The following is a 25,319-nucleotide window of genomic DNA, read 5'->3' as shown; positions in this document are numbered from 1 at the left end:
ACCTGCTTCTACCGCCGCTCCCACGGGCCGCTGCCGGGCAGCGACTGCATCGGTGGGGCGGTTCCTCGGCGGGAGGGGCCTGGGCCTGCAGGGGGGACCGACTACAGCCGCGTCTGCCCGGGGTAATTCCTTGACAGCGGTAACTCTTTTACCGGCGTCGTCCCCGGCGACCGCTGCGTTAGGGGACACCCCGGGTCTGAGGGGAGGGACGCAGCCGGCCTCGCCTCAGGCAGCACGACCCGGCGGGACCTGGCGAGCGCGCTTCCTGGCTGAGGCGGGGGAGGGTAGGGGGTGGCCGGGGTTGCGGGACCCTCGCCTTGAGGGGACCGGGCGGTGCTGCGGGCCTGAGAGCCCGCCTCCGACCGGGGAGATGCAGGGGAGGCGGGCGGCGGGAGGAGGCGGCCGGAACTGGGCTCGGGCGCTTCCGTTGCGCCCATGCGCTGCCGCCGGCCTCCGGGAGCAACAAAGAAGGGAGCTGGGGGGCAGAGGCTGGCTGTGCCCGGGGAGCCGCGGGGTGAGGGGCGACGCTGCGTGAGGGGCGCGGGGGGCGGCAGCGCTTCCGTATGGGCCTGAGCCTGGCGCTGGCGCTGGCGCGGGGTGAAGCGAAGCCGCGGGAGGCGAGGCCCGGCGCGCCGCGGGGCGGAACCGGCGCGCCGCGGGGCGGAGGAAGGGGCCGGAGCCTTGGCAGCACTGCGCTCAGAGGCCTCAGGCCGGGAGGCGGCGGGGCTGAGGGAGGGGGGGTCCTTTGTGGCCGCCTCTTACGGGTGTTCGTGTCCACAGGACGGGCGCCTCGATGGGGATAGGATCAGCGTGATGGCCCTGGCAGCAGGGAGCGACTTGGTGGCCACCAGCCTTGCGTCGGGGAAGGTAGGGGGCCGCGGGGCCCAGCGGGCAGTGTCCCGACCCTGGGGTAGCCGTGGAGGGACCCGGGGGATGTTGCGGATCACCCCAGCTGTTGGTCGCTGTTTAAGGGTGACTGGGTTGAAGAGGGCTGTGAGGCGTGCTGACAGGAAAGCGTCGAAGTGAGGAGAGAGGTCGCCGGTTTTCCCGTCTGAATTGGATTTCGGGTCTCTTTACAAGTGAGAAAGGCAGCTTGTGGTGGAAGGACCGCTCCAGGCACCTCTGGGAGTGGGTCCTAACAGGATGTTTCCCAGGGGACCTGTGAGTTTGGGGTCCCAGTGGACAAGATAACAGCTGTGCAGTGCAAGGAGCATCCCTGAGCTGCTGCTGCTGGGAGAAACGGGCCCAAAGGAAACGCGGGAATGTTTGTCCTGTGGTGTGAAGAGGCCAGCAGCCACCTCTATGTACAAGTGTGTTCCAGTGATAACTGAGTGCTGCAAATACTAGGCATTATATATGTAGGCTTTCCTTTTGGAAAGATGTACCCTTTTCAGTGTGTCAAAAGAATGGATATAGGTGATGTAGTAACTGGTGTTAACCAAGCATATAAATTAACAAGTTTTTTTTTTTTATGTTTTTGTAGGTTTGTTGATCTTGATTTTGGGTACTGAAAGCTGAACCTTCGTCCTCCAAGATGGCATTTGTTTCAGCACAAGGGCCTACAGTGGTGGACCAAACCACTTTGATGAAAAAATACCTTCAATTTGTGGCTGCTCTTACAGATGTCAATACACGTAAGATGTTTTTTTTTCTATCGAAAGTCCTTCAATAGTTTGTTTCACAAACGTTGCAGTATTGTTTAGACAGTTGATAAATATGTGTTGAATTCACTTTGCATTACTTTTGATTTTTGAAGAAGCAAAATGATGAGTAATACTTACATGAGCCAAAGTGAGCAAGCTCTGTGTGTGTGTGTGTGTGTATGCATTTGTGTGATGGTTGATTGTGAGAATTGTGTGCCCTATAATTCGGCAGTGATAGCTAAACTGATAAGATCTGATTGCTTCTTTGATCAATGAGTCTGGTGTTTTCATTCATGATGTAGTTTTATATTTAATTTTTTTGCTTGAATTTTCATTTTCAGCTGATGAAACCAAATTGAAAATGATGCAAGAAGTCAGTGAGAATTTTGAGGTAAATATGAAAATACCCAACAACCCAAATGAAGACCCATGAAAACCCCTTAACTTTCTGAAATGGCAGTCTTTCCAGTGCTTAACATTTGTTGGTTTGATTTCTGATGTTATGTGTGTAAAATGTTAATATTAGTATCTTGTGACTTATAACTGTAAATCATAAGTCACTGATTTTAGGTTTGTATTTAGGAATTAGCCAGGTTAATTACAGTGTTTGTACTTGGAGAGCTTTTTCGTTCTCTAACCTTTATTCAGTAAGCATTTAAATAAAGGTGAAGAAATAGATTTTTCTTTCATTTTGAATATGAAATTTCTGTATTTAAAGCTTCTTTGATTTAGTTCAAATGTTTATTGTACTCTTAAGAAGCAGAAGCCTCTCTGGTTCCTGTGAGTAGTTCCATAGTATGGAACCGACGGAGTTGTCAGATACAGAATCTGACACCAGGAGTGGAGATGGCTCCCATGACATCTTTTGCATGGTGATGGACTGTTAAGTTTAGACGAGCAGCAGAAAAAGAGACAAAAATTAATCCAACTCTATGTTAGCATAAATTACACTTTAATAGTTATTATGTGTCTGTTTTGAAATTATGGATAACTTGTTATTTTGTAAGAATAAGTTCAGGATCCTAGAATCTAGAATGTAATTTATTATCCCTGCATCTAGTTTTTTAGTCATGTTGTGATTAAAAAAAGTGCTACTATTGTGACATATTCTGTCCTTAACTGCTTTATTTGAAGTGATCTTGCATAGTCCATGATAAGGAAACATAAATACGTATTCTAGTCCTGTTTAATGTCTTTGGATATTTTAAAGTAAGCTTTATGCTAGGTTGCATCCAATAGGTGCTGGATGCTGAAAGCTGTGCCCTTTTTAGTTGTTTCTGAGTTATCGGTGGAATAAATTCAAAGCTGGTGTAACTATTACAAAAATAAACCAACCCAAAAGTTACAGGCTTAGTCCTTGTTTAGTGTGGTTAAGTGATTAAGTAGGTGTCTGTTATGCATCTGTATACACATGGAGAGCATATTACAGAGCTTTATATTACCATAAGTAACTATCTAAAAATGTGTGGAGTTTTGTGTCTGTTTAAGCTGACCTGCCATCTCCAACAAAATTTATCTGACTAAAAGAATAGTTTTAACAGCTTAGCCTAATGATCTGTTTGAATCTGGTGGCTTAGTTGATTCTCCTTGCTTTTGTTTTCAGTAGGGAAGGACTTGTTCAGTATTTGCTTTGATATCTCTTGTAACTCACTTGGTTCTGTAGTGTGGTCCTGCCCAAAGAGGTGATGAATTGACTTGTGCAGAAGTACAGCTCTATTTGCAGGAAAATACTTGAAGGAGCAAGAGGGATCCACTAATATAGTTGTAGTTTAATTTTTTTTTCTGTAGAGGTTGTGGGCAGTGCTGTTGTATTTTGTCAGTGCTGGATGGTTTCTTGTCGTCTTCTGTTTCCATAGTCTCCTTATTAACTCTGTTGCCTACTTCAGTTTCCAATAGCTGTAAAGCTCCTCAGGTTTTATTTTCCACTTCAAATGATTATTTTTGTTTATTTGATTTTGGTTTTTACTTCTTTTCAAAAATTAGCTGTTTGTTCAAATTCTGTCAGCTGCATTATTGATCAGGATGTCTTGCTAGTTAGGGGAAGAGCTGGCGATAGATTGATGATTCTGGAGGACTTGTGGAAGTGAGGTTTAAAACCGATGTGCTTCACCTTAACATTATCCGCTTGCCAGTGCCAGTTGTGCTGGTTGTTATGGTGTTCTGGGCTAATAGAGGTTATTGCTCTTCTAAACCAATTTCTGGATGGACGCACTTGGCAGTTTTGAATCTTGTTTCTGAGAAATTATTTGTTTGAAGTTCTGTTTGGTTGTTTTTGTTTTTGTTTTTGTTTTTTTTTTTTGTTAATTTCTTCATAGAGATTCTGAATTTTGGATGGGGAAAGAGGGGTGTATTCATTGTTGTTCCAGTCTACAGCTTGGAGGAGAAAAAACTTCCAGAATCAGCCTCCGTTGCTGCTTCTGACATTTTGTGTCAGCAGCGTTATTCTGAACTCTGTTAGAGTAATGGGGGTTTTAGTTTCTTGTATGGTTCATATAGGTAGCAGGAATTATGCTAATCTTCTTGTCCTGCTGTTTAGCAGTTATTGGCAAGGTGCTTTCAGAAATTTAAGCTGGATTTGTGAAGCTCTGCTTTTCCTGGAATGTATTTGTGAGCCACTTTCCAAGAATGCAGCAATACATGTTTCATTTCTTGTTCAAAACTTTTTCATTCCTTTCTTCCTCCAAAGTGGAACCATTCTCATGGCATAAACTTGAGGAGGTTAAGAATCATTCAGAATTGGAAAGACTATAAAGGAGGTGAAGGAGGAGAAGATGCAGACAGACTTTTTTTGGAAGGTGTTTGAGGTGAAGAAAAGATGCAAGCTAAACTGTTGTTCATACTATCCTGTCTTGCATTATCATGGTTTAACCCCAGCTGGCAACTAAGTCCCACACAGCTGTTCGCTCAGCCCCTTTGCTGGGATGGGGGAGAGGATCAGAAGGGAAGCTTTATATGCTGACCATGGCATCTTATGGTATGGAATATCCTTGGGGTCAGATTGAATCAGCTGTCCTGGATTCAACTCCTTGTGCATCCCGAGCCTCCTGGGGTGAGGAGCAGAAAAAGCCTTGACTCTGTGCAGAGTTCAGCAATGATAAAAACAACTCTGTGTTATCAAAACTGTTTTCAGCACAAATCACAATGTAGCCCCATTGTAGCAGCTACTACGAAGAAAATCATCTCTGTCCCTGCCAAAACTAGCACATGCATTTAAAAAGCTTTGTACCTTTCTCATGATACGTCTGCTTTCTTGAAAGCCCTTGGGATAAAAACCCTTTTGTTTTTATAGTGCCTGATGTAATAAAATTTATGGTTGCATATTACGAAATCTTACTGCAAAGTCGAGAATAGTAGTGGAAATCTATGGTGGCTTTATAAAACTTTCATGTTATTTGAGGAATAAATAAAGGTGAAAAAAAGCCCTGCAATACCCATGCAGATTTTTCAGAAGACTGCTTCATTCTTAGGTGTATCTTTAGTAACTGACCAGTGTACTTCTGCATCACAGCTGCTTCAGAAAACTGCCTTTGCAGGTACATAAACTACAGCTGAGTTTCCAAATAAACCTCACAGTAGTTGGTTAGGGGTTTTTTAAGGCAGATGCAGCAGTTGCTGATGGAGGAAGCTGGCTCATCTGATATTTCTGGCTTCACAAGTGGACAGTAGTGCAATATTGTTTTCACAGTGGCATGTAATGCTTAGTTTGGGTGACGTATGCATGCATGTACATGTTTGCAAAAATAACTAAAATCTCAGTTTAACGGTGCCTGAAAAGTCTTGGGAATTGTAAAGCAATGAAATGGGAGTGTGCTTGTCAATCTTTCTTGTTCAAGAACATCTACAGCTCTCCCCCCCCCCCCCCCGCCCCCTTTAAAATACCTGTATGTTATGCCAATTTGATTTTCTGTGTGGGGTGACAGTGTTAAAATTTATTAAAAAAAATAATCATCTTACAGTCCATTTGGATTGGAGGAGAGAGGTTAATACTTTTGTTTTTCACTAATAATGCTCTGTAGTGTATCAGTAAATGCAAAATCACTGAATCTAAGAAGTTACTTAAAATGTTTAATAGTGGCTTTGAATGTAACTTAGTATCTAATCTTCCTTTTTTTGCTGTTGTTTTTTGTTGCTTAATTAGAATGTGACATCATCCCCTCAATATTCTACATTCCTGGAACACATCATCCCTAGGTTTCTCACCTTTCTCCAGGATGGAGAAGTTCAGTTTCTGCAGGAGAAGCCAGCACAGGTAAACACTGGAGCATCTCTTATGTTTTTGCAATGTATGCAGGAGACTACTTATTTGGTACTTGATTAACCTAATGAGCTGATGTATGTGTAGACTTTGTTCTTAAAAATGAATCTGTCATTTGGCAGGAAATTGAAAATGCCCAGTTTCTAAATAAGGTAGTTACAAACTTTGTAAATCTGGGCTTGTATGTAAAGTGAGGAAAAACTATGGGCAACAGAATTATTTTTCTCACTGAAATATGATAGATTGTTACAGATTACTGAATTTACTGTGGAATGAAAGGCAAAATTGAATCTATTGCACTAAATACTCGAGTTCCTTAAAAATAGTCCAATAATTTCCTTTTTCCAACAGTAAATTTGTTAAATTTGATTTACATATGTGGGTAGTATGTTTTTGTATGTAACCTTTTGTAAATGATTGACCACTGAAGGACTTCGTGTTCAGTAAACAACGTACAAGCTCTGCTTTAAAACATTCTTCTTAACCAGCTTCTGAAGTGTTCCATGAACTCATACTTCTGAGGTTTCCTGTGTCCACACAAAGTAAAATGGCTTTTTTCTTTTTAAGCATGCAGAAGTGTTAAGCTAAAAATATGTCACAACGGATTAACTGGTTGGTGCTTTTTTCATGGGCTTTTAAGAAGTTCTGTCACATCTTTATCTTTTTTTTTTAATGTGGGTTTTTCTTTTCAGCAACTCCGAAAGCTGGTGCTTGAAATAATTCACAGAATACCAACAAATGAACATCTTCGTCTTCATACCAAAAATATCCTGTCTGTGATGTTTAGATTTCTAGAGGTATTCTTTTTTTTCTCCTATAACTGTTTCAAATTTTCATCTTCTTCCTTCAGCTGCAAAAATTGCTAGGAGTAGGATTTTGAATAGCTGTGCTTCTGGAGGAGGAGTGGAAGGGTATGGCATTTAGGCTTCAGCAGTGTGATATCTTACTATCTACTGGATATGCTGGAAATGTCATTCATTAGTTGTTTTCTGGCAGATACCTTATTCTAGAGACTCTGTTTTGTTTTTTTACTTTTGAAGCTCACAGGAAATAACCTGCTCTATTTGGAGGTGTCTCAGTGTGTAAAGAAACACACTTGTGTGTCTGTCTGTGGGGCAATAGAAGCAAGTCTGATGGTCTGGAGTTGAAAGTTCTGTTTTTTTGTTCAGGTAGGGGTGTTTAATTTTAGCCATGCTCTAAGGCTGCAAGGTAAATTTGTATCAAGGGAAAGTCATATTGCTCATGAAAATTAATATTAATGGGGCACTTGAAGGTTGCTGAGTATAGTATTAGAGGGTTTTGAAGTAGTTATGCAAGAATTGAAGAATGCAGCAGTAGGATCACTAAAGATTCTCTTCTTTTCAGACAGAGAATGAAGAAAATGTACTGATTTGCTTAAGAATAATTATCGAATTGCACAAACAGTTTCGACCAGCAATCACTCAAGAAGTAGGTCATACATCTTGTTATATGGTATAGAACTTAATGTCATGGTATTTTGTTCAGGTGGGTTGTTTTGCTTGGATTTTTTTCCTGCTGTCCTTTCTATATTGGCTGACCTGTTGTGGTAACCATATACTTATTTATTGATGTATTTTATTTTACAGTAATTTTAAAAAGGGATTGCATAGTGCTGGCACCCTTGGGAAAAGCCCAGACTCTTAAAGCTTAGTTGTTTTTGCCTTAAGTGTTTATGGGCAAAGTGTTTATGGATTAAACTACGGAATAAAATTCCCACAGAAGGAAAGAGAAATGGTATCTTTTTAGTATATGATGGGAAAATCCTGGAAAAGGAGTATTATGATTGTTCCCCCCCACCCCTGCTTCTCCCCTGTGGCTCATGAAGGAGCATTTGAAAGTTTTAATCTTTATTCTGTTGCTTTCTTTCATTGATTTTCTCCTGGGAAGGCTTAGTTGGTTTTAGTAATTATTTCTAATGATACTGTATTGGAAGTATGTTGAGATGATAGGTTAATTGGATTCTTTCCAAGTGCAATTTGAATGAATATTGGTGAAACAGAAGCAATAATTAAGTGCTTTCAGATTCTTTTTAAATAACATGAAAAATACGCTCTAGTGGTAACTATGAAGATTTTGTATAATTGTACTGTTAATACAGAGTTTATAAACCAGTGAAAACCTTTTTTTCTTTATGGTAAACTGACTTCCTTCTTACTAGATCCATCATTTTTTGGACTTCGTGAAACAGATTTACAAGGAGCTTCCTAAAGTAGTGGTAAGCTTTTTATTTCTTAAATTGCCCTTACTATGGTTAGGTAGTTCTTATTTCTTAATTTTATTTCTAAAAGATATTAGCATAATTACTTTTGTATCTAGTGATACAAAGTAAATATAGTTTTAATAAAAACATTTAACAAAATACATCTAAACCAGAGAGATTTAGATTTTGAATTAGAAAGTTTTCTGTGTATAGCACAGTATTACTAGTAACAGCAAACTAAGGTAAACTTGAGGTAAACTTGAGGTAAACTTGTCTAATAAAGCAGTTGACTGCAGTGGTGTCCATGTAGCCAAATGTCTTTTTTTGAGGGACAGGTGAGGTGATGTACTTCCCAGCAGCATACAGAGCTCTTCAGCGTGCTTGATCTCTGTGGAGGCCATCACCTGCTCTTCCTCACTGATACAGAGCATCTCTTTGAACAATTTTCTTTAGCAAAAGAACCACCTTGGTTGGGGATGCTTCTCTGCTGCTTGATGTAGTGGAAGATTGGAGGGTATGTCTGTAGTCGTAGTAGATCCTGCAGTATGAGCATCATGTGCAGAGAAGAAAAAACTGCCCACAGTTAGTTGTAGGGGGAAATTATGTTGTTGAATTCCAGTTAGATAAATAGCTTTTTGACTATTATTAGCATCATTATATTTTTTTTCTGCTCTTTGCTGTTAGAATCGGTATTTTGAGAATCCTCAGGTGATCCCAGAGAACACTGTTCCTACTCCTGAAATGGTTGGCATGATTACAACAATTGTGGTGAAAGTAAACCCTGAGCGAGAAGACAGTGAAACACGAACAGTGAGTATTCAACTGCTCTTTAACTGTAACGCTGTCTGTATCACAGTATCCCAAATCATAAGGGAAGGTAGAAGTAATAGGCTTTCTTCTTGCTTGTTTTTCTTATCAAGACTTATTTGTAGAAGCTGATTGAAACTTTGCAGATCTTTTCTATGCAGTTATAGTTACAGGATTTTTATGTAGTATAATACCAAATGGCTTTGTGCTTTTCAGATGTTGTTATCACTAAGTATAGTGCAATTAAACTGAGTAGTTTCTTTAAAAATGTGTTTCAGATACTTTTTTTGATTTAATAACTAAACTGTTTATAACCCATGTATTCTTTCTTTCAGCATTCTATAATTCCCAGAGGATCGTTGTCTCTAAAGGTCTTGGCTGAGCTACCTATTATTGTTGTTCTTATGTATCAGGTCAGTAAAATCTAGTATTTCATTTATATATTAATGGATATATGCTTTTTATTCCAAATGGGTTGTGAACTTCTGCTGGCTAACATACTATTAAAAATGAATATAGTGTATTTTTAAGATTAAAATATGGTCTAAAAATAAGCTGCCAAAATATTTTTCTTTCTGATTAGCTCTCAAATAAGTTGACTGCAACTGTGACCTGTACATTTCTCTAATAATACTTTATTTTTTTTTAAGCTGTACAAATTGAACATTCATAACGTAGTAGCTGAATTTGTGCCCTTGATTATGAACACTATTATAATACAGGTTTCTGCTCAAGCAAGGTAAGAACATTTTAAAGGTATTTTGTTGTCATTTGGGATAAGCTACTTAAATCTGCCATTCAGTATTGCCCAGAATATTTTTGTCTTGTATTCTGTGGTTTTTGTTTCTGTTCTTACTGTAGAGTTTCTGACACAAATCTGTATTACCACAAATAGTATGTGATGGAGACCATGTTAGCTAGGACACTACCTGTTGTTTAATCTTTACCACTGGGGGTACATTTTTTCTATTCTAAGTTATGGCTTAGGTGAAGCCTTGTGATGTTGCAGATAGGGGTGCCACTTTTCCGGCTTCAGGTAGATGCTTATAAGGAGCAGCAAAGGGTGCTGAGCAGGGCAGCAGGAGTAAAATCTCTCTTTTCGTATCTGCCCAGATGATCTGAATAAATGGTTGAAGCTTGAGACAGACAGACTAGTCTGTGGGGGGGAATATTGCTTGGGAGGAAAACGAAGCCAAGTGTTTGATGCTAATGTATTGCCTTGGCTTTCTGTAGAAAGTTGAAAACTATGGCTGCCTCAGGGCTGTGCATTTCTGCTTAGAGCATAAGATGCTGGGAATGAAAATGGCATAGAGCTTGTTGAAAATGAGCTCTCCCATGATTTTACTCCGTTATGAAGCAAGAACCTCACTACAAGATGATGTAATTTGAACTTTCTGTGAATTTTCTAAATGAAGGTATTAAAGAGGAGGAACAAAATTGTAACTGCTGTTCAATTTCATTTCAGGCAACATAAACTTTATAACAAGGAACTGTATGCAGATTTTATTGCTGCTCAAATTAAAACATTGTCTTTTTTGGCTTACATCATAAGAATTTACCAGGTAGGTTGTATTTTTGTTGCTTGTTACTGCTAGAGCATCAGATCTGTAATTACCTTGTCAGGCAAGTGACCAGCATGACTCCAGTGTGTTAGGGGTTGAAGACAAGAGTGTTCCAAATCTGAAGACAGGGCTATACTTGGCCATCCTTTCAGAAGTATTGTCGTGTGAATGCATAGTAAAAATGCGCTGTTTCTCTTGCCCTGGGCATTTATAGAATGGCTATTTTACTTTAGTTTTATAAACTAAACTTTACTTTGTAAAGAGAAACAAGTGAATTTTAATTGAATGTTCTTTTGCAGATGTAAAGCAAACCTTTAAAATATAATGTTATAATAATTGTATTCATGTTATTTTATTGTAGGAATTAGTGGCTAAATATTCTCAGCAGATGGTGAAAGGAATGTTGCAGTTGCTCTCCAATTGTCCAGCTGAAACTGCACACCTCCGGAAGGAGCTTCTGATTGCTGCTAAGCACATCTTGACAACAGACTTGAGGAGCCGTATGTAGTACTTTTTAAAAATGGATCTATAAATGGGAAGATTTTTAACTAATTATGTGTATTTAAGGGGCGTATTACTTATTATTTGGTTTGGACTATTCCATACTTCTGATTGTTTTGGGAGTTTCTGTGATTTTGTTTCATTTTGACTATTTTCTTTTTCCTTAATCATCTGAGTAAGGTGGCAGAGTGAGCAAGTGCCTTTTCTAGCTTTCCAAGTATCTATTGTTGCAGTTAATTACTACATTTGTGTTAGTTTGTAGTTGTGCATTTAATTGTACGGATACTTTAAAATACTAATCTGTTAACCTGAGTGGAAGTAGTTCTGTCAAATCCTGATACCATATTTTTGATTCAGTGTATCTCGTATTTGTCTTTAGCAGAGGAAAGCTGTTTTTTGATCAGCTTGAATTAATGAGGTTTGGTGGGTATGTTCTGTTTCAGCAGAATTGCCAAATTGGAGATGAGTGTACCTTGTAAAGTATTAACATCTGTCTTTTCATCTTTGCTGTGTGGTCCCATATATTTTCCTCTGCTAACAGCAGTTATGGGGCAGTGTGATGTCTTACAGGTATTGTTAACTTGCCAAAAAAAAAAAAGTAAATAGCGTGTTTCCTGGTTAGAATTACAGAATGGTTACGGTTGGAAGGGACCTTAAGATCATTTAGTTACAACCGCCCTGCTATGGGCAGGGACACCTTATGCTAGACCACATCACCCAAGGCCCTGTCCAACCTGGCCTTGAACACTGCCAGGAATAGAGCATTCATTTGGGCACCCTGTTACAATGCCTCACTACCCTCACAGTAAAGAACTTCCCTGTATCTAATCTTGAACTTCCCCTATTTAAGTTTGACCCATTCCCCCTTGTCCTATCGTTACAGTCCCTGATGAAGAGTCTCTCTCCAGCATCCTTGTAGGCACCCTTCAGATACTGGAAGGCTGGTCTAAGTTCTCCACACAGCCTTTTCTTCTCCAGGCTGAGTTCTGGAATTCAGTATTGTGGTTACATGGAAAGCTGTTTTGGCTATTTTTTTAAAAGAAATTAGCTTAATTGTTCTACAGTTTTCAGCCCCTTCTTAATAACTTTTGAACTTGGCCCATTTCAACCAAATTCAGCAGAGTAGTAAGGTCTTAAAGATTTCCTGTTCTGCACCCTTTGTGAACTTCAGTGTTTGGGGAGTGGACAAAACCTGAGTTAGTGTCTCCACTGGAGGAATAAACAGCAGTGTGAGCTTAGACATTCATTGCTCTTGGTCAGCTGTCTGGTGCTTTAGGACACATATTGATAACATCCTTCCAGCCCTGCTCTTGGCTACCTGGCAGCCCCAAGTGGATGTAGAGGAGGAAATGCTTAGAAATGTTAAGGTGAAGACGGAACATGGAGAGCTGTAGAATATTAGGCTTTGGTCATTCTGTTGGTGCAATTCCACTTACTTAGCAAAATGAGTGCTGAGGGAAGTGTTTCATGTTTCTCAATCTTGCAATTGTCATTGTTGTCAGTGAAATAATATTTCAAATTGAGTCTTCTGTGTTGATTGAGAGTTGATGAATAATGCCTTGTATTTTACTGTGATGCATTTTGTCTATGTGGAACTCTGTTTCAGATTCTAAAAGAGAGAGCGAAGGTGCAACTGTACTCACTCTACTGTCGTCACTGTAAACACTACTCCTAAGAATATTTCATAGCAATAATTTGTGGCATGCACATAAATATTAGGTGGAGGTTTTAGAACCTAGCTTAGAATATAGAATAGAGATGTCTACTTCAAAAGGCTAGAATGGATTGTGTGGCATTTCTGAAATTCTAATGACTGTACATTGCAAACACATCTTAATTTCAATGTAATGCATTCTTATGTTTATGAAGTTTAATGAGAGAGTTCAATCAGTAGTCCAGTGTAAAAAATTTATTATTACTTGCTTTGTTTTAATTTTTCTTACTAATTCATTGTAAGAGTAATAGCAAAACACAGGAATATTAATGTTAAATGTGATCAGTACATAGAAACTCATTACTGGTTTTCAGTTTGCATTTCCTTTGTGTTTTTTGTCAGGATTTTTGTCTTTAACTCTCTGTTCTGGTAACACCAGTGCAATTCAGAGTAATTCCTTTTTTAGAGTGGTTTGATGGTCAAAGGAAGTTCCTTTCCAACTATTTTGTGGACTCACCTTTTTTTCTCAGTAGTGTTATTTTTTGGATATGACTGAATGTATTCATTTCATGACAAGGTTGTGGCGACTGCCTTGTAAAACAGTGGATTATCTTTGCATTTAGAATCTTTATTCTCATTCTTTGTTTGCTTTTTCCATTGTAAGTTTTCCAGATCTCTAGCCTGCTCAAAAACCAATGCTGACGTTCCCCTTTTATCTTCCTCCATAATTTGCAGAATGTGATGTTCTCTTAAAGCAAAGACAGCTACCATATTGTCCCTTTGATTTAAGTGGACCTCACTGATTCCTTGTCCATTTGAGATTTCATTCAGAAAATGCTGCACTTTAATCTTTAATATTGTTTGGAAATATGTGGAGAATGAAAGTTGCTGGATATTCTTCTTTCTCCAACTCTTTGCTTATTTTTAGTCAGGTTTAGCTTGTTGCGTTGTTTGAAGGCGGGAGCAGTTAATCCTTCCCACCGTTTCCATCATCTGCCTTTAGGGTGGAGTAACCTAAGCAATTCCATTAATTTTTTTATTTCTAAATTTAAAAAGGAAAATGCTTCTTCAGTCTCCCTTTGTCACTTGATTTTTTTTTTTTTATTTTTTTTTTTTTTTTACTGGGATCTTCCTTTTTGTTCGCTGGACCCCAGGTTGCATGTATTCCTCCTTATGTGACATGAGCCAGCAGTGTGCGCTTGCAGCCCAGAAAGCCAACCCTATCCTGGGCTGCATCAAAAGGAGTGTGACCAGCAGGTCGAAGGAGGTGATCCTGCCCCTTTATTCTGCTCTCGTGAGACCTCACTTGGAGTATTGTGTACAGTTCTGGTGTCCTCAACATAAAAAGGACATGGATCTGTTGGAACAAGTCCAGAGGAGGGCCACGAGAATGATCAGGGGCTGGAGCACCTCCCATATGAAGGTCGGCTGAGAAAGTTAGGGCTGTTCAGCCTGGAGAAGAGAAGGCTGTGTGGAGACCTCATAGCAGCCTCCCAGTATCTGAAGGAGGCATATAGGGATGGTGGGGAGGGACTCTTCATTAGGGACTGTAGTGGTAGGACAAGGGGTAATGGGTTAAAACTTAAACAGGGTAAGTTTAGATTGGATATAAGGAGGAAATTCTTTCCTGTTAGGGTATTGAGGCACTGGAATGGGTTCCCCAGGGAGGTTGTGAATGCTTCATCCCTGGCAGTGTTCGAGACTAGGTTGGACGAAGCCTTGGGTAATATGGTTTAGAGCGAGGTGTCCCTGCCCATGGCAGGGAGGTTGGAATTTGATGATCTTAAGGTCATTTCCAACCCTAACTATTCTATGATTCTATGTGTTGAGTTAGAGCTTGAATGATAGAGTTTTGTTGTAACAGTGTTGTCCAAACTTGTCCCTTCCAGTAACTCATTTGTTACATTTGAGAAAGTTCTGCAAAGATGGAAATAATGTTTTTTCTCTTTCCAGTTGTAACTATTTTTATTGTATCAATGCTGTGGCTTTGTGTACTGTAATGTTACTCAAGGGGCAAGTGGAGTTCATAGTTACAAGAGGTTAATTGGAAGTTTCCTTCATTTACAAGTGTCATTTAGACACTGCCTTTTGTAAGCTTCAGGAATGAATTTTATAATCAAAACACTTTGACTTAGGTTTAAATATTTAAGTGATTTCATGCTTAACTGTCTTATTTTGACTATTTCCTATGTCTGTCATGTATAGCTTTTTCTTTTTTCTCTCTCTTTTTTTAATACAGAATTTATTCCATGTATGGACAAGCTCTTTGATGAATCTATACTAATTGGCTCTGGATACACTGCCCGAGAGACACTGAGGTATGACAGAAAGTTTGGAATAGCTTTCTGAGTACCTGCCAGGGCTAGTTTCTTTCAAGGTTTATTAATGTTTACAGTAATGCCTCTTATAAGGTCCTAAATCTTAGCTTTAAATGACTGATTTCATGAGATTCCAGTATTGGAAGGGCTCCTGTTGCTGTAGAGTGTTTATTGTTGAACACTTTGATGCTGCAGTATGATAGTGTGAGTGTAGGGCAAAATGAGATAAACGGGGGCATGAAAATGGCTTGATTTTTTTAAATTGCAGAGCACAACTGAAACAGTTGTTACTGTGAAATCAACTCAGTATCTTCCTCATATTTCATGAAACTGCCTAAATCTTGTGTGCAGTGTAAAATCTGAATGAGTTTTAAACTATTTTGGCAATATGTACTTTAAAACTTACTCATTTACAGTTGAAAAACAAATAAATGGGGAGAATACTTACTTTCTTTGACGTCATTAGATACTTTATATATAGTTTTTATGTGCTTTTGCTGATCAAATGAAAATATGCAAGCAAGAAGAATTACTTCCTCCTGCTCAAGAATCAAGTGTACCTTATAGATAACATGTATTAGATTTAGAAGTATTCTGTCTTCTAGATGCTTAAACCTGGTATTTAAAAAGAAATGATTTTTCAAATCTATTTTCATCGCTACTTTTGAAAACGTGAATCATCAATGATCATCAGTTGTGAAACAGGTTACCAATGCTTCTTAAAATGTGGCTTAAAACATGCTAATTTGCTGTCAACTGTTGATGTTAATGTGTGCAATGTTCAGCAACGGGGAAAGAAAGGTGAGAGAGGTAGCATTAGTGTTGTGGGACAGGTTAATGAACCTTTGGTTATAATTCACTTGTGTAATTAAAAAAGATGTGTGAACTTGGGATTTTCATATAAAAATAGAAAATGTGGATTTATAATCTTGGAAATAGCTCCAGGCAGTAATTATTGGTTAAGTGCGATTGACAACAATCTGAATTGGCCTCAATATGTTTTCTTCATTTCTTGTTTTTACTGATAGACCACTTGCATATAGTACACTGGCAGACCTGGTACATCATGTCCGTCAACATTTACCACTCAATGATCTCTCCCTTGCTGTCCAGTTATTTGCCAAGAACATCGATGATGAGTCGTTGCCTAGCAGTATCCAGACAATGTCTTGCAAGCTTCTACTAAATTTGGTAGACTGTATCCGGTCTAAAAGTGAACAAGAAAATGGAAATGGTAGAGATATTCTTATGAGAATGCTGGAGGTATTAATTTGCTTAAAACATTTGCTAATGAGTTGAATATCCTATTTTATAGTATGTTGTCAATCATATTTTACTTTCTCCTTTCTTCAGAAATAAGAATATGTAGAAACAGTCTGCATACTGTATTTCATTTCAGGATTTTAGAGAAGGGCTCTTTAAAATGCAGTGCAGCTGGGATAATATCTCAGCTACAGCTGAGGTACTTTGCCAACTCAGCTTATTCATTTAGTGACTTGTTTCAAAGCAGGAAACCGGATGTCTGTGATGCTAGGGTAAGAAGATTATCTCACAGGTCCTTGGCATAGCCCAGTATAATCTGTAACGTGCAATATCTGAACTTTCAAGACCTACCGATCCTTTTAAGGGTCATCTTTATATGGAGGACTTTTGAGGGGGCCTTTTCTTTTTGTTACTTTGGAAAATCAGGGGTGCACCTGGGAAGCTGTCATCCATGGTGCAGTACAAGTGAAACGCAGCCTACTCGCTGTAGCCAATTTTCAATGGAAGAAGGTTGCCTAGCGTTTCCTCTGCCACAACATGAAGATGCATTCAGTTGTAGAGTAAAATAGTAAAACACTTGTAGGGTAAACAGTGGTTTAATAATCTAATTTTGGAGTGTGAAGCCATGTCTTGAAATCTAAATCAAACTAGTGCTTTAAGATGACAGAGGAAGCTGTGTGGCTGCTTATTTTGGTGATCTAGAAATTTTGAATGTAGTGGATCCCCTGCATCTTTGACTTTTCTTCTGTCAGTGACAGACTGTCACAGTTCTGAGTGTCCCAGGGAAAAGTTTAGTCATTTTATAGTCATCTCCAGTTTATTTGATATTACCTTTTTTCTTAAAGCAGCAGTGGTTTAGGGAATGGCTTTCATCCTGAATATGGAATACAGGTGATAGCAAGAAGGGAGCATACAGAACTTTGCTGGTAGTGCAGAAATACCTGAGGAAGCTAAGTCGATCTAGACTTTAAAATCTGGGAAGTACAGAAAACTTTAAATTGAAAGTTTGTGCATTATGTCCCTTGTTTGGTATCAGCCACGAGGCAGAAATGTTGGGGACCACTGTTCTGCAGGATTGATTATTGCTTTATAAGGCTGGTATGCTGCATACAACTAAAAGTTAAACCTATAATGTATACATCTTTTAATACATATCTGATATACAGTAAACATAGGTCTGACAAATCTGAGCTTTTTTTTACTTAGTAGTAAATATTTATAGACTGAAATATTAAGTCTTATTTTTAAAAATGGATTCAAATAACTGTACATTTTTAATTAGGTAGAAGTGTAGAGGTCAGATTTTAGTTGATGGTTTTACTAGTTTTCAGCAAATATTTTTACTTATAGAATTTGTTAAAAAGTAAGCAAACTACTTGTTGATACATGTTAAATGAACACGTTAAATGTCTGCTGTCATTGGGTGACCTCAGGAATACTGTTGTAAATTTTTTGATCTCAGTATGCTGACTTGAATTGTTAGTATTTTTAAATCTAGAATGGTTAGTTGAAGAAGAAACTTACTTTCTTTTTTCTCCCCCTCCCTGCTCTTTCATTTGCCTTTCCTGTTTCCGTCTTAGGTTTTTGTTCTAAAATTTCACACTATAGCACGATACCAACTGTCTGTAATCTTTAAGAAATGCAAACCACAGTCTGAGCTTGGAGCTGCGGAAGCTGCGTTACCCGGAGTACCAACAGCAGCAAATGCAGCTCCTGTTCCTGTTCCATCTCCTGCCCCAGCTACTCCAGTGGCCCCTGCACCAGTACCTGTGTTTGAAAAACAAGGGGAGAAAGAAAAAGAAGATAAACAGACTTTTCAGGTCACAGATTGCCGAAGCTTAGTGAAGACTTTGGTCTGTGGTGTTAAGACAATCACATGGGGCATAACATCATGCAAAGCTCCTGGTGGTAAAACTGCGTAATATTTAATTACGTTGATCTTTTGTAATTCTGCAATTAAAACAATGAAGATACTTCTTTTTAATGGTTAACCACTGCTTTATTCTTTATCTTCTTTCAGAAGCACAGTTCATTCCCAATAAGCAGTTGCAACCTAAGGAGACTCAAATCTATATAAAACTGGTAAAATATGCAATGCAAGCATTAGATATTTATCAGGTATGTAACCTGACTGTTTAGCACTTTTATTTGTACAGTTACTGTGTGTTAGATCTTTTAATAAGGAATTATTGCCAGCTAAAAGACAAATCTCACATGAGGTATGTTTTCATTAAGTCTTTAATTTCAGGATCCAGCTGTTGGGAAATGTTATGAATTTCAAAGTACTTACCACTTACCAGGAACAAATTATTTTCTTAACAGCTATAATTGTCTGTGTTTATACAGTCAGGTCAGACTGAAAGCAGTTGTCTTTTATGTGGTGGATTAGATATTTTCAAGAGATAGTTTAGCTATCAATTGAAGTATTCACATGGCTGCGTTTGTCTTCTGTAGCTACACATAGCACTGATGAAATGTACATGATTTGGAATTAAGTAACTTTGCAAATATGCTATGATATCTTCTGCTGTTGGCTTTCTCCACTTCTGACTTAGTGGTTTTAAAATCTCTGGTAAGAAATACTCTATTTTAATATTTCCATTGTCACCATTGGCTCTTCTAATTGTATATGGCTTCATGTGAAACCTGTAAAATGCCTTTTCTTTTTTCAAAAGGTATTCTAAGAATAGTGGGGGAAAAGGTCACTCTATTCTGTAACCAATGTATATATTCTCAATTCCCGTAGGTCCAAATAGCAGGAAATGGACAGACATATGTTCGAGTAGCAAACTGTCAGACAGTCAGAATGAAAGAGGAAAAGGAAGTTCTGGAGCATTTTGCTGGTGTGTTCACAATGATGAACCCTTTAACTTTTAAAGAAATCTTTCAAACTACAGTTCCTTACATGGTGGAGCGAATCTCAAAAAACTATGCTCTTCAGGTATTATGTTTTTGTTTGCTTTTTTCAGTTGAGAATAAATACTATCAAAAAATAGTTTATACCTGAAAGTGCGTAAGGCTGATATGGAATTAGAAATAATAATGTTGAAATTAGCATGGAGGATTTGAAGCAGTCTGTTGAAACACTTTGTGAAGGTGGATTCTCAAAAGCTTTCCAGACCAAGTTTAGAAGATATGAATAGAATCACACAGAATCATAGAGATGTTATGTTTGGAAAGGATCTCTATAGAGATCATCTAGTCCAACCCTTCTGCCAAGGCAGGGCCACCTAGAGCAGGTTACGCAGGAATCCATCCAGATGGGTTTTGAATGTCTCCAGAGAGGGAGACTCAGCGACCTCCCTGAGCAGACTTTGTTCTTGAAATGTACTGAACATTGTGGAGTTCTTGTTTTGTTCAGGTGGTTGTGTTAGTGTTTCACTGTTTTACAGAATACAAGTCCTATATTGCACATTTAAAATTAAACTTCAAGTTTGAATGGTTAAGTTACAGGCATGGTTGTTGCCACTGAGGATAACCTGAGTCACTTGAGTAGCAGTGGAGATGGGGCAAGAAATTTGTCTTAGTTCTTTGTTTTAAATGGGTAGTGCATTTATCCCTCTGTTCTTTTCATTATAGCAACAATAACTCCTTTGTCATTTCATTCTATAGATTGTTGCCAATTCCTTCTTGGCAAACCCTACTACCTCTGCCCTCTTTGCAACGATTTTGGTAGAGTATCTTCTGGATCGGCTGCCAGAAATGGGCTCTAATGTGGAACTCTCCAATCTGTATCTCAAGCTGTTCAAGTTAGTCTTTGGCTCAGTTTCACTATTTGCAGCTGAAAATGAACAAATGCTGAAGGTAAAGGTCATTTGTGTTAAAAACAAAAAAATCTGTTTTTACTTAATGCATTCTTCATATGTCTGAAGAAACTTCATTTTACACTAACATTTAATAGTCTTTTCATGTTTGAATCATTATTAGTGAAACATCTCAGTTTTTCCCAAATGCTGGGTACATTGACTTATTTATAAAAGATGGTTTCTGTGAATGTTTGCTTCATATTTGAAGCTATAAAGTGATGTACTAACTCTGAATATAAATGACTGATACGTGTTTGTGGTCTGATTAGGATTGCAATAAACCCATGTAACTTCACTGTCAGGATATGCATATCTTGTATATTTTTCCTCTTTGTTTCCATATTAACTTAAGACTTTTGCTTAGACTGGAATCACTCTTTTTTTTGCATGTTGCTGAATTTTGTTCATTCACATCATATTCAGTGACATTTACCTCTTTAGTTAAATATTTCTGTGCTCTCGAAAAGTCTGCATTAAAGAATGCTATTTCTGCTATTGACATCATGCTGTCTTTGTAGTCCAAGGATCTATTTATGTTGATGAGATCATCTCATTATTCACTGAGTTTAGAAATACTGAGCTTGAAGCAAGTGTTCTGTTCTTATAGAAGTAACAGCTGCCTATACCCAGAAAAAACATTAAGATATTAATTGAGTGCTGCTCCTTCTCTCATAATTTCTCTCCATGTCTCTTCCTTCCACCTTAGAATAAACAACATTCTGATACATGTAGCTGTGTGATAATAATTTCATGCTTAAGAGTTTGTTACAGCAGGATCAGTACTGTTTTCTGGGTAGAACAGAGTGGTGGATACTAATTTTTCCATATTCTTTGAAAGACAAAAGAATGTGAAGCAATATGTTCATATAATCTTGCTTAAATTCTTCCAGTTTGTCATCAGAATCAAGGTCATTTGGATTTTATAAGCTGGAGATCCAATTTAAAGAGTGTGATGTACTACCTTCACGGTTTCATGCTTTTGTGTACCTTTTTTGTTTCTCAGGATTGATGATATGGACCTTGGGTAGACAATTTAATTGAATGATGAAGGCTATTTGCAGCATTTGCATAACAATGTAGAAAGCTTTTAGATATTAATAAAATCCAGGATTGTATCACTGTTTGTCCCTGATCTGTGAGACTCCTTGTATTTATCAACTGTTTTTAATGATTTCTGCAAACTGTTAATATTTCTAGAAAGGCCACTGGTTCCATGACCACTTTTTTACTTGTAAAAGTTTGCTTTCAAAGTGCAATTTTAGCATTCACAAGCCCTAAGAATTAGTGATGAAGCTAGATCAGGAGTAAATTAATATTGTGTCATTCTGATGCTTCTGATTTCTGCTACACATCCCTGGCTTCTGTGGAGCAAGTCTTTTTAATTGTGTCAGATTTGAGAAAGGTTTTGTTATAGTAAAGTTACTGCTTGGAGTAGCAAGCAGGCTTGATTGTTTGGCTGATATGAAAACAAGATTTAATTAAACAATGCTTTGGTTTCTTGATACTGTTCAAATACAGATTTAATTTTTACCTGTTTCAACAGTGACATAAAATTAGTGTGGGATCAGAGTAGTTGGAATAGCTGAAGGTTTTTTTTCTGACAAACTTGTTGCATAAAAATATATAAAATTGTACAGTACAATGATGATAAAATGAATATTTTAGTAATCTTCAAGCTTTTTTTTTTTTTTTTTTTATAGCCACATTTGCACAAGATTGTGAACAGCTCTATGGAACTTGCACAGACTGCCAAAGAGCCCTATAACTATTTTCTGCTACTCAGAGCACTGTTCAGATCTATTGGAGGAGGCAGTCATGATCTGTTATATCAAGAATTCTTGCCGCTGTTACCAAACTTACTGCAAGGTAGAACAATGCCATCTTTCTCCAACTTAGTTTCTGATCTTTTAATGTGAATAGTAGTAATAAAGTTATGTAATTAAAAAAAACCCATAACTAAAGCCCTAATCCCCCTGATAAGTAGTTTCTGATTTTTAGCAGTTGATGAAATACCTTGAATGTGGCTTCTTTTCATTTACTATCAGCTGCTTCAGGCTCCATAGTTTTGGCTGCTTCACAATTTCTGCTGCTTGTTTTTCTGCTTTTCATTGTGGGACTGTTGGGTTTGGTTTTGTTTTGTTTTTTTCTTTTTTTTTTTGCTTGGATAGCTTTGTTAGCATACAGCACTTGGGAGACGAGAGTAACAGGAGAAGCAATGGTGCCAGGCCATCCATGGTTTTGTGGGTAGAACATTACAGAGAAGCTCTGCTTGATCTGCTTTTGAGGGCACGTGTATGCACCTGCAAGTGCATGGTAAATATAAATGCAGATAATGTCAGTCTGCAAAAAGAAATGGAAATAACAATCAGTTTCATTGAGGATCTGCGCTTGCAAGAACTGTGTTACAGAGATATGATGAGCAAGGAAATGTGGAGAACTGTTTAAACCTAAGGACAAGCTAATGGAAGCAATTCCAGGAATGTGTAATCCAGTGGTTTCCATGTATGGCTCTAGTGGCAATTTTTACTGTAGTTAGCAAATATATATGTTATCTGTAGATCATTATATGATACACATCGGTGCAGAAGTGCTAGATAGGTTTATGAAAACTTGATGAGAAGAAAAGTAAGTTGGTATGGGACAGTCTGTATGGGACAGTGAATGTACTTGAACTCATTTAATCTTTCTTTCCAGGATTCCAGATATTTCAAAACAAATTTGTTCTGTGTGGATTTTATTTTATTTTTGTTGTTGGTACAAGGCTGAGGTTTGAGTTAAATGATCTTTTTCTGGTTTTCATCTGTATTCAAAAGCTACTTTATTGACTTTAATATTGAACTTTAGGATATGCAGAGATACTCCTTTTGTGTATGCATGTACCTACAAAAGCATTCACTGGCTAAAATCTTTAGATCTAAGTTAAAATTGTGAATGGTATTACATTTTGTAACTATCTATGGAGTTGAAAGCTTTTAAAGATGTGAGGTTATTCCGAGTTTAGGAAACAGCAGTTTGTAACAATAACCTGCCTTTTTCCTTTGTATAACTTCTCAATGATTTGCAGGACTTAATATGTTGCAAAGTGGCCTTCATAAACAACACATGAAAGACTTGTTTGTAGAGCTCTGCCTCACTGTGCCAGTTCGTTTGAGCTCGTTACTGCCTTACCTGCCAATGTTGATGGATCCCTTGGTGTCGGCTCTCAATGGATCTCAGACCCTGGTTAGCCAAGGCTTAAGAACTCTGGAATTGTGTGTGGATAATTTGCAGCCAGACTTTCTGTATGATCACATTCAGCCAGTTCGAGCTGAGCTAATGCAGGTAAACATGTTGTTTCCCGTTAGACCACAAGAGGTCATTGATTCACTAAATATTATTAGAAATTTGGGTGAACTTTTGGTTATAAAAGCTTAAATTTGTTACGAGAACCATACCAGTCTGGTGTGTATGTATAAGGCCAGTTGGTGTTGTGTTGTTAAACTGAAAACTGAAAAATTTGAAAGTGATTTGTTTTTTTCTATACCCCCTGTTAAAGACTTTTAACAGAGCATATGGTTAGTAGTTGGAATTAAAGCAGTAAAGAGTTGGGTTAAAGTTAAGACTTGGAATTCAGTAGCAAGACTATTACTATGTTTAAGATAAGTTGGTACAGAAAATGATTTAAATTTTTTAATTAAAAAAAACCCTAAATCCCAACAACAAAAAAAGAAATCACAAGCAAACAACACAAGCTTATTACCTTCAGCATCTTATGACTGACAGCTATATGAAGTCTTACGTATACAGTGAAGGTGATGTGACTGAAAGTTTGAACATTTTAAATGTGTCTGTTTCCCTTAATACAGTGCTTTCATATAGTTTATCTTCTAAATATTCTTTATTTGCTTTTTATGTTTCAGAACTAGATCTTTGTGGTTATTTGATTTCAGCCTTAACCGGCTTGCTTTTTGATGTAATCTAAAACTACATTTACAGCAGCCTTGTTACTAAATAGTTGTATTGTTGCAAGCTGAGACTGCTTTTATTCCATCTAGATAAGTATTTTCTGGAAGTTACGGATCAATTAGCCAGATATAAGTCTCTTCCTTAATATTTTTTTACATTGCAACTTGAAAAATGTTGAAGTGAGACTGGTCTGACCATGTAACATTTAAAATATTTACAGGCTTTATGGCGTACACTGCGCAATCCTGCAGACAGCATTTCTCATGTGGCTTATCGTGTACTTGGTAAGTTTGGTGGAAGTAATAGGAAGATGTTAAAGGAATCACAGAAACTACAATATGTAGTCACAGAAATCCAAGGACCCAGTATTACAATTGAATTTTCAGACTGTAAAGCGTCCATTCAGCTCCCAATGGAAAAGGTAAGAGCTTAAATTATTTTCTGTGCTAATAAATCATCTCAGTTTTCCTTTATTACAGATTTTTTGGAAGTTTGCTTGTAAAACTTAGCAAAAAATGTGTGGTATGTCTGCCAGTTCCAGATGTGAGTTAATAACTACAGAATTTACATAATTAAAAGTAGGTTTTAGGATCTCTTGTGTACCTGATTTTTATTTAATATCCCTTCAGTTAGACAAAGATTTCTCCTTTTTGTTTGTAATGAAGACACACAATCTAAACCCACTTACATATTTTTTTGAGTTGCCAGACTTGGCAGGTAAAGGACAAAACATTGTTTCAGAAATGACTGCAAAGAGCTATTTTGCTTTTTTCACTATGTAGTATCAGTTGAGAACCTCTGTAAAAGGCAGATAGACTTACGCTAAGTTCTTCCTTCATTTTGACATGCGAAACTAGCAGAAGCTTACCAACCTGTTCTTTCTTTATTGTCCTGTCAAACTGTTCTGTATGTCACCTCCAAAATTTAAACATGCTGTTCTGCTTTTACGGAGTGATAGGATAGGAGATAAATGAGCCCAAATAAGTGCTTTTCAGTACACGTCTTTTTTTCTTCACTTTTCTAACTTTTGCTGTACTGCTTCGATTAGGAGCAAAAATGTACTCTGAATCCTCCTTATTTTCCTTTTGAAGTGTACTGAAAACTTACTGTAGAATTTTTTCTGTGATGATTATTAGAATGACTCCAGTGGTTTGGTTTTGATTGTTGTTTCTAGGTTGGGTATAGTACTTCTCAGAGCTACAAAACCACTTTGTACTTGTACAGGCTTTCATCTGACAGTCTCAGTGTGTCACAAATGCTTAGTTCTCACTAATTACAGCAATCTAATCAGTGTCTTGGGATCTGAGAGTGAAGCTATATTTTGAGTTAATTTGGCCTGTAGAG

The 25,319-nt window shown here is 38.0% G+C and overlaps 1 protein-coding gene and 1 non-coding gene across 6 annotated transcripts in view; both read left to right on the top strand.

Moving 5' to 3' along the window:
- The first annotated feature begins 309 nt into the window (after nucleotides 1-309).
- TRRAP (transformation/transcription domain associated protein) overlaps nucleotides 310-25,319 on the top strand; it is a 102,726-nt gene continuing 77,716 nt past the window's right edge. For 3 of the 5 annotated variants that reach the window (XM_061357079.1, XM_061357081.1, XM_061357078.1), the window contains exons 1-22: nucleotides 310-514; nucleotides 781-867; nucleotides 1,484-1,634; nucleotides 1,985-2,034; nucleotides 5,782-5,892; nucleotides 6,591-6,695; nucleotides 7,264-7,347; nucleotides 8,078-8,134; nucleotides 8,804-8,929; nucleotides 9,262-9,339; nucleotides 9,577-9,665; nucleotides 10,392-10,488; nucleotides 10,850-10,988; nucleotides 14,883-14,961; nucleotides 15,990-16,224; nucleotides 17,805-18,132; nucleotides 18,245-18,342; nucleotides 18,971-19,165; nucleotides 19,837-20,028; nucleotides 21,731-21,896; nucleotides 23,095-23,351; nucleotides 24,196-24,396. In XM_061357079.1, the coding sequence (XP_061213063.1) occupies nucleotides 1,535-1,634; nucleotides 1,985-2,034; nucleotides 5,782-5,892; nucleotides 6,591-6,695; nucleotides 7,264-7,347; nucleotides 8,078-8,134; nucleotides 8,804-8,929; nucleotides 9,262-9,339; nucleotides 9,577-9,665; nucleotides 10,392-10,488; nucleotides 10,850-10,988; nucleotides 14,883-14,961; nucleotides 15,990-16,224; nucleotides 17,805-18,132; nucleotides 18,245-18,342; nucleotides 18,971-19,165; nucleotides 19,837-20,028; nucleotides 21,731-21,896; nucleotides 23,095-23,351; nucleotides 24,196-24,396 (2,787 nt within the window). In that variant the 5' untranslated portion in view covers nucleotides 310-514; nucleotides 781-867; nucleotides 1,484-1,534. Of the gene's footprint in view, nucleotides 515-780; nucleotides 868-1,483; nucleotides 1,635-1,984; nucleotides 2,035-5,781; nucleotides 5,893-6,590; nucleotides 6,696-7,263; nucleotides 7,348-8,077; nucleotides 8,135-8,803; nucleotides 8,930-9,261; nucleotides 9,340-9,576; nucleotides 9,666-10,391; nucleotides 10,489-10,849; nucleotides 10,989-14,882; nucleotides 14,962-15,989; nucleotides 16,225-17,804; nucleotides 18,143-18,244; nucleotides 18,343-18,970; nucleotides 19,166-19,836; nucleotides 20,029-21,730; nucleotides 21,897-23,094; nucleotides 23,352-24,195; nucleotides 24,397-25,319 lie in introns of those variants that run through there. The other 2 variants (XM_061357082.1, XM_061357083.1) reach the window with 2 other exon arrangements.
- On the top strand, nucleotides 1,753-1,907 carry LOC133214316 (small nucleolar RNA ZL1). The gene has a single exon (XR_009726094.1). It is a non-coding gene; the product is annotated as a small nucleolar RNA ZL1 (small nucleolar RNA).

The sequence above is a fragment of the Neopsephotus bourkii genome, unplaced genomic scaffold (genome assembly GCF_033783945.1).
Source record: "Neopsephotus bourkii isolate Nb327-2 ecotype Australia unplaced genomic scaffold, CSIRO-AGI_Nbou_v1 NB_882, whole genome shotgun sequence".
NCBI lineage: Eukaryota > Metazoa > Chordata > Aves > Psittaciformes > Psittacidae > Neopsephotus > Neopsephotus bourkii.
Note: the sequence above shows the minus strand (reverse complement) of the source record. Positions and strands in the feature narration are given on the sequence as shown.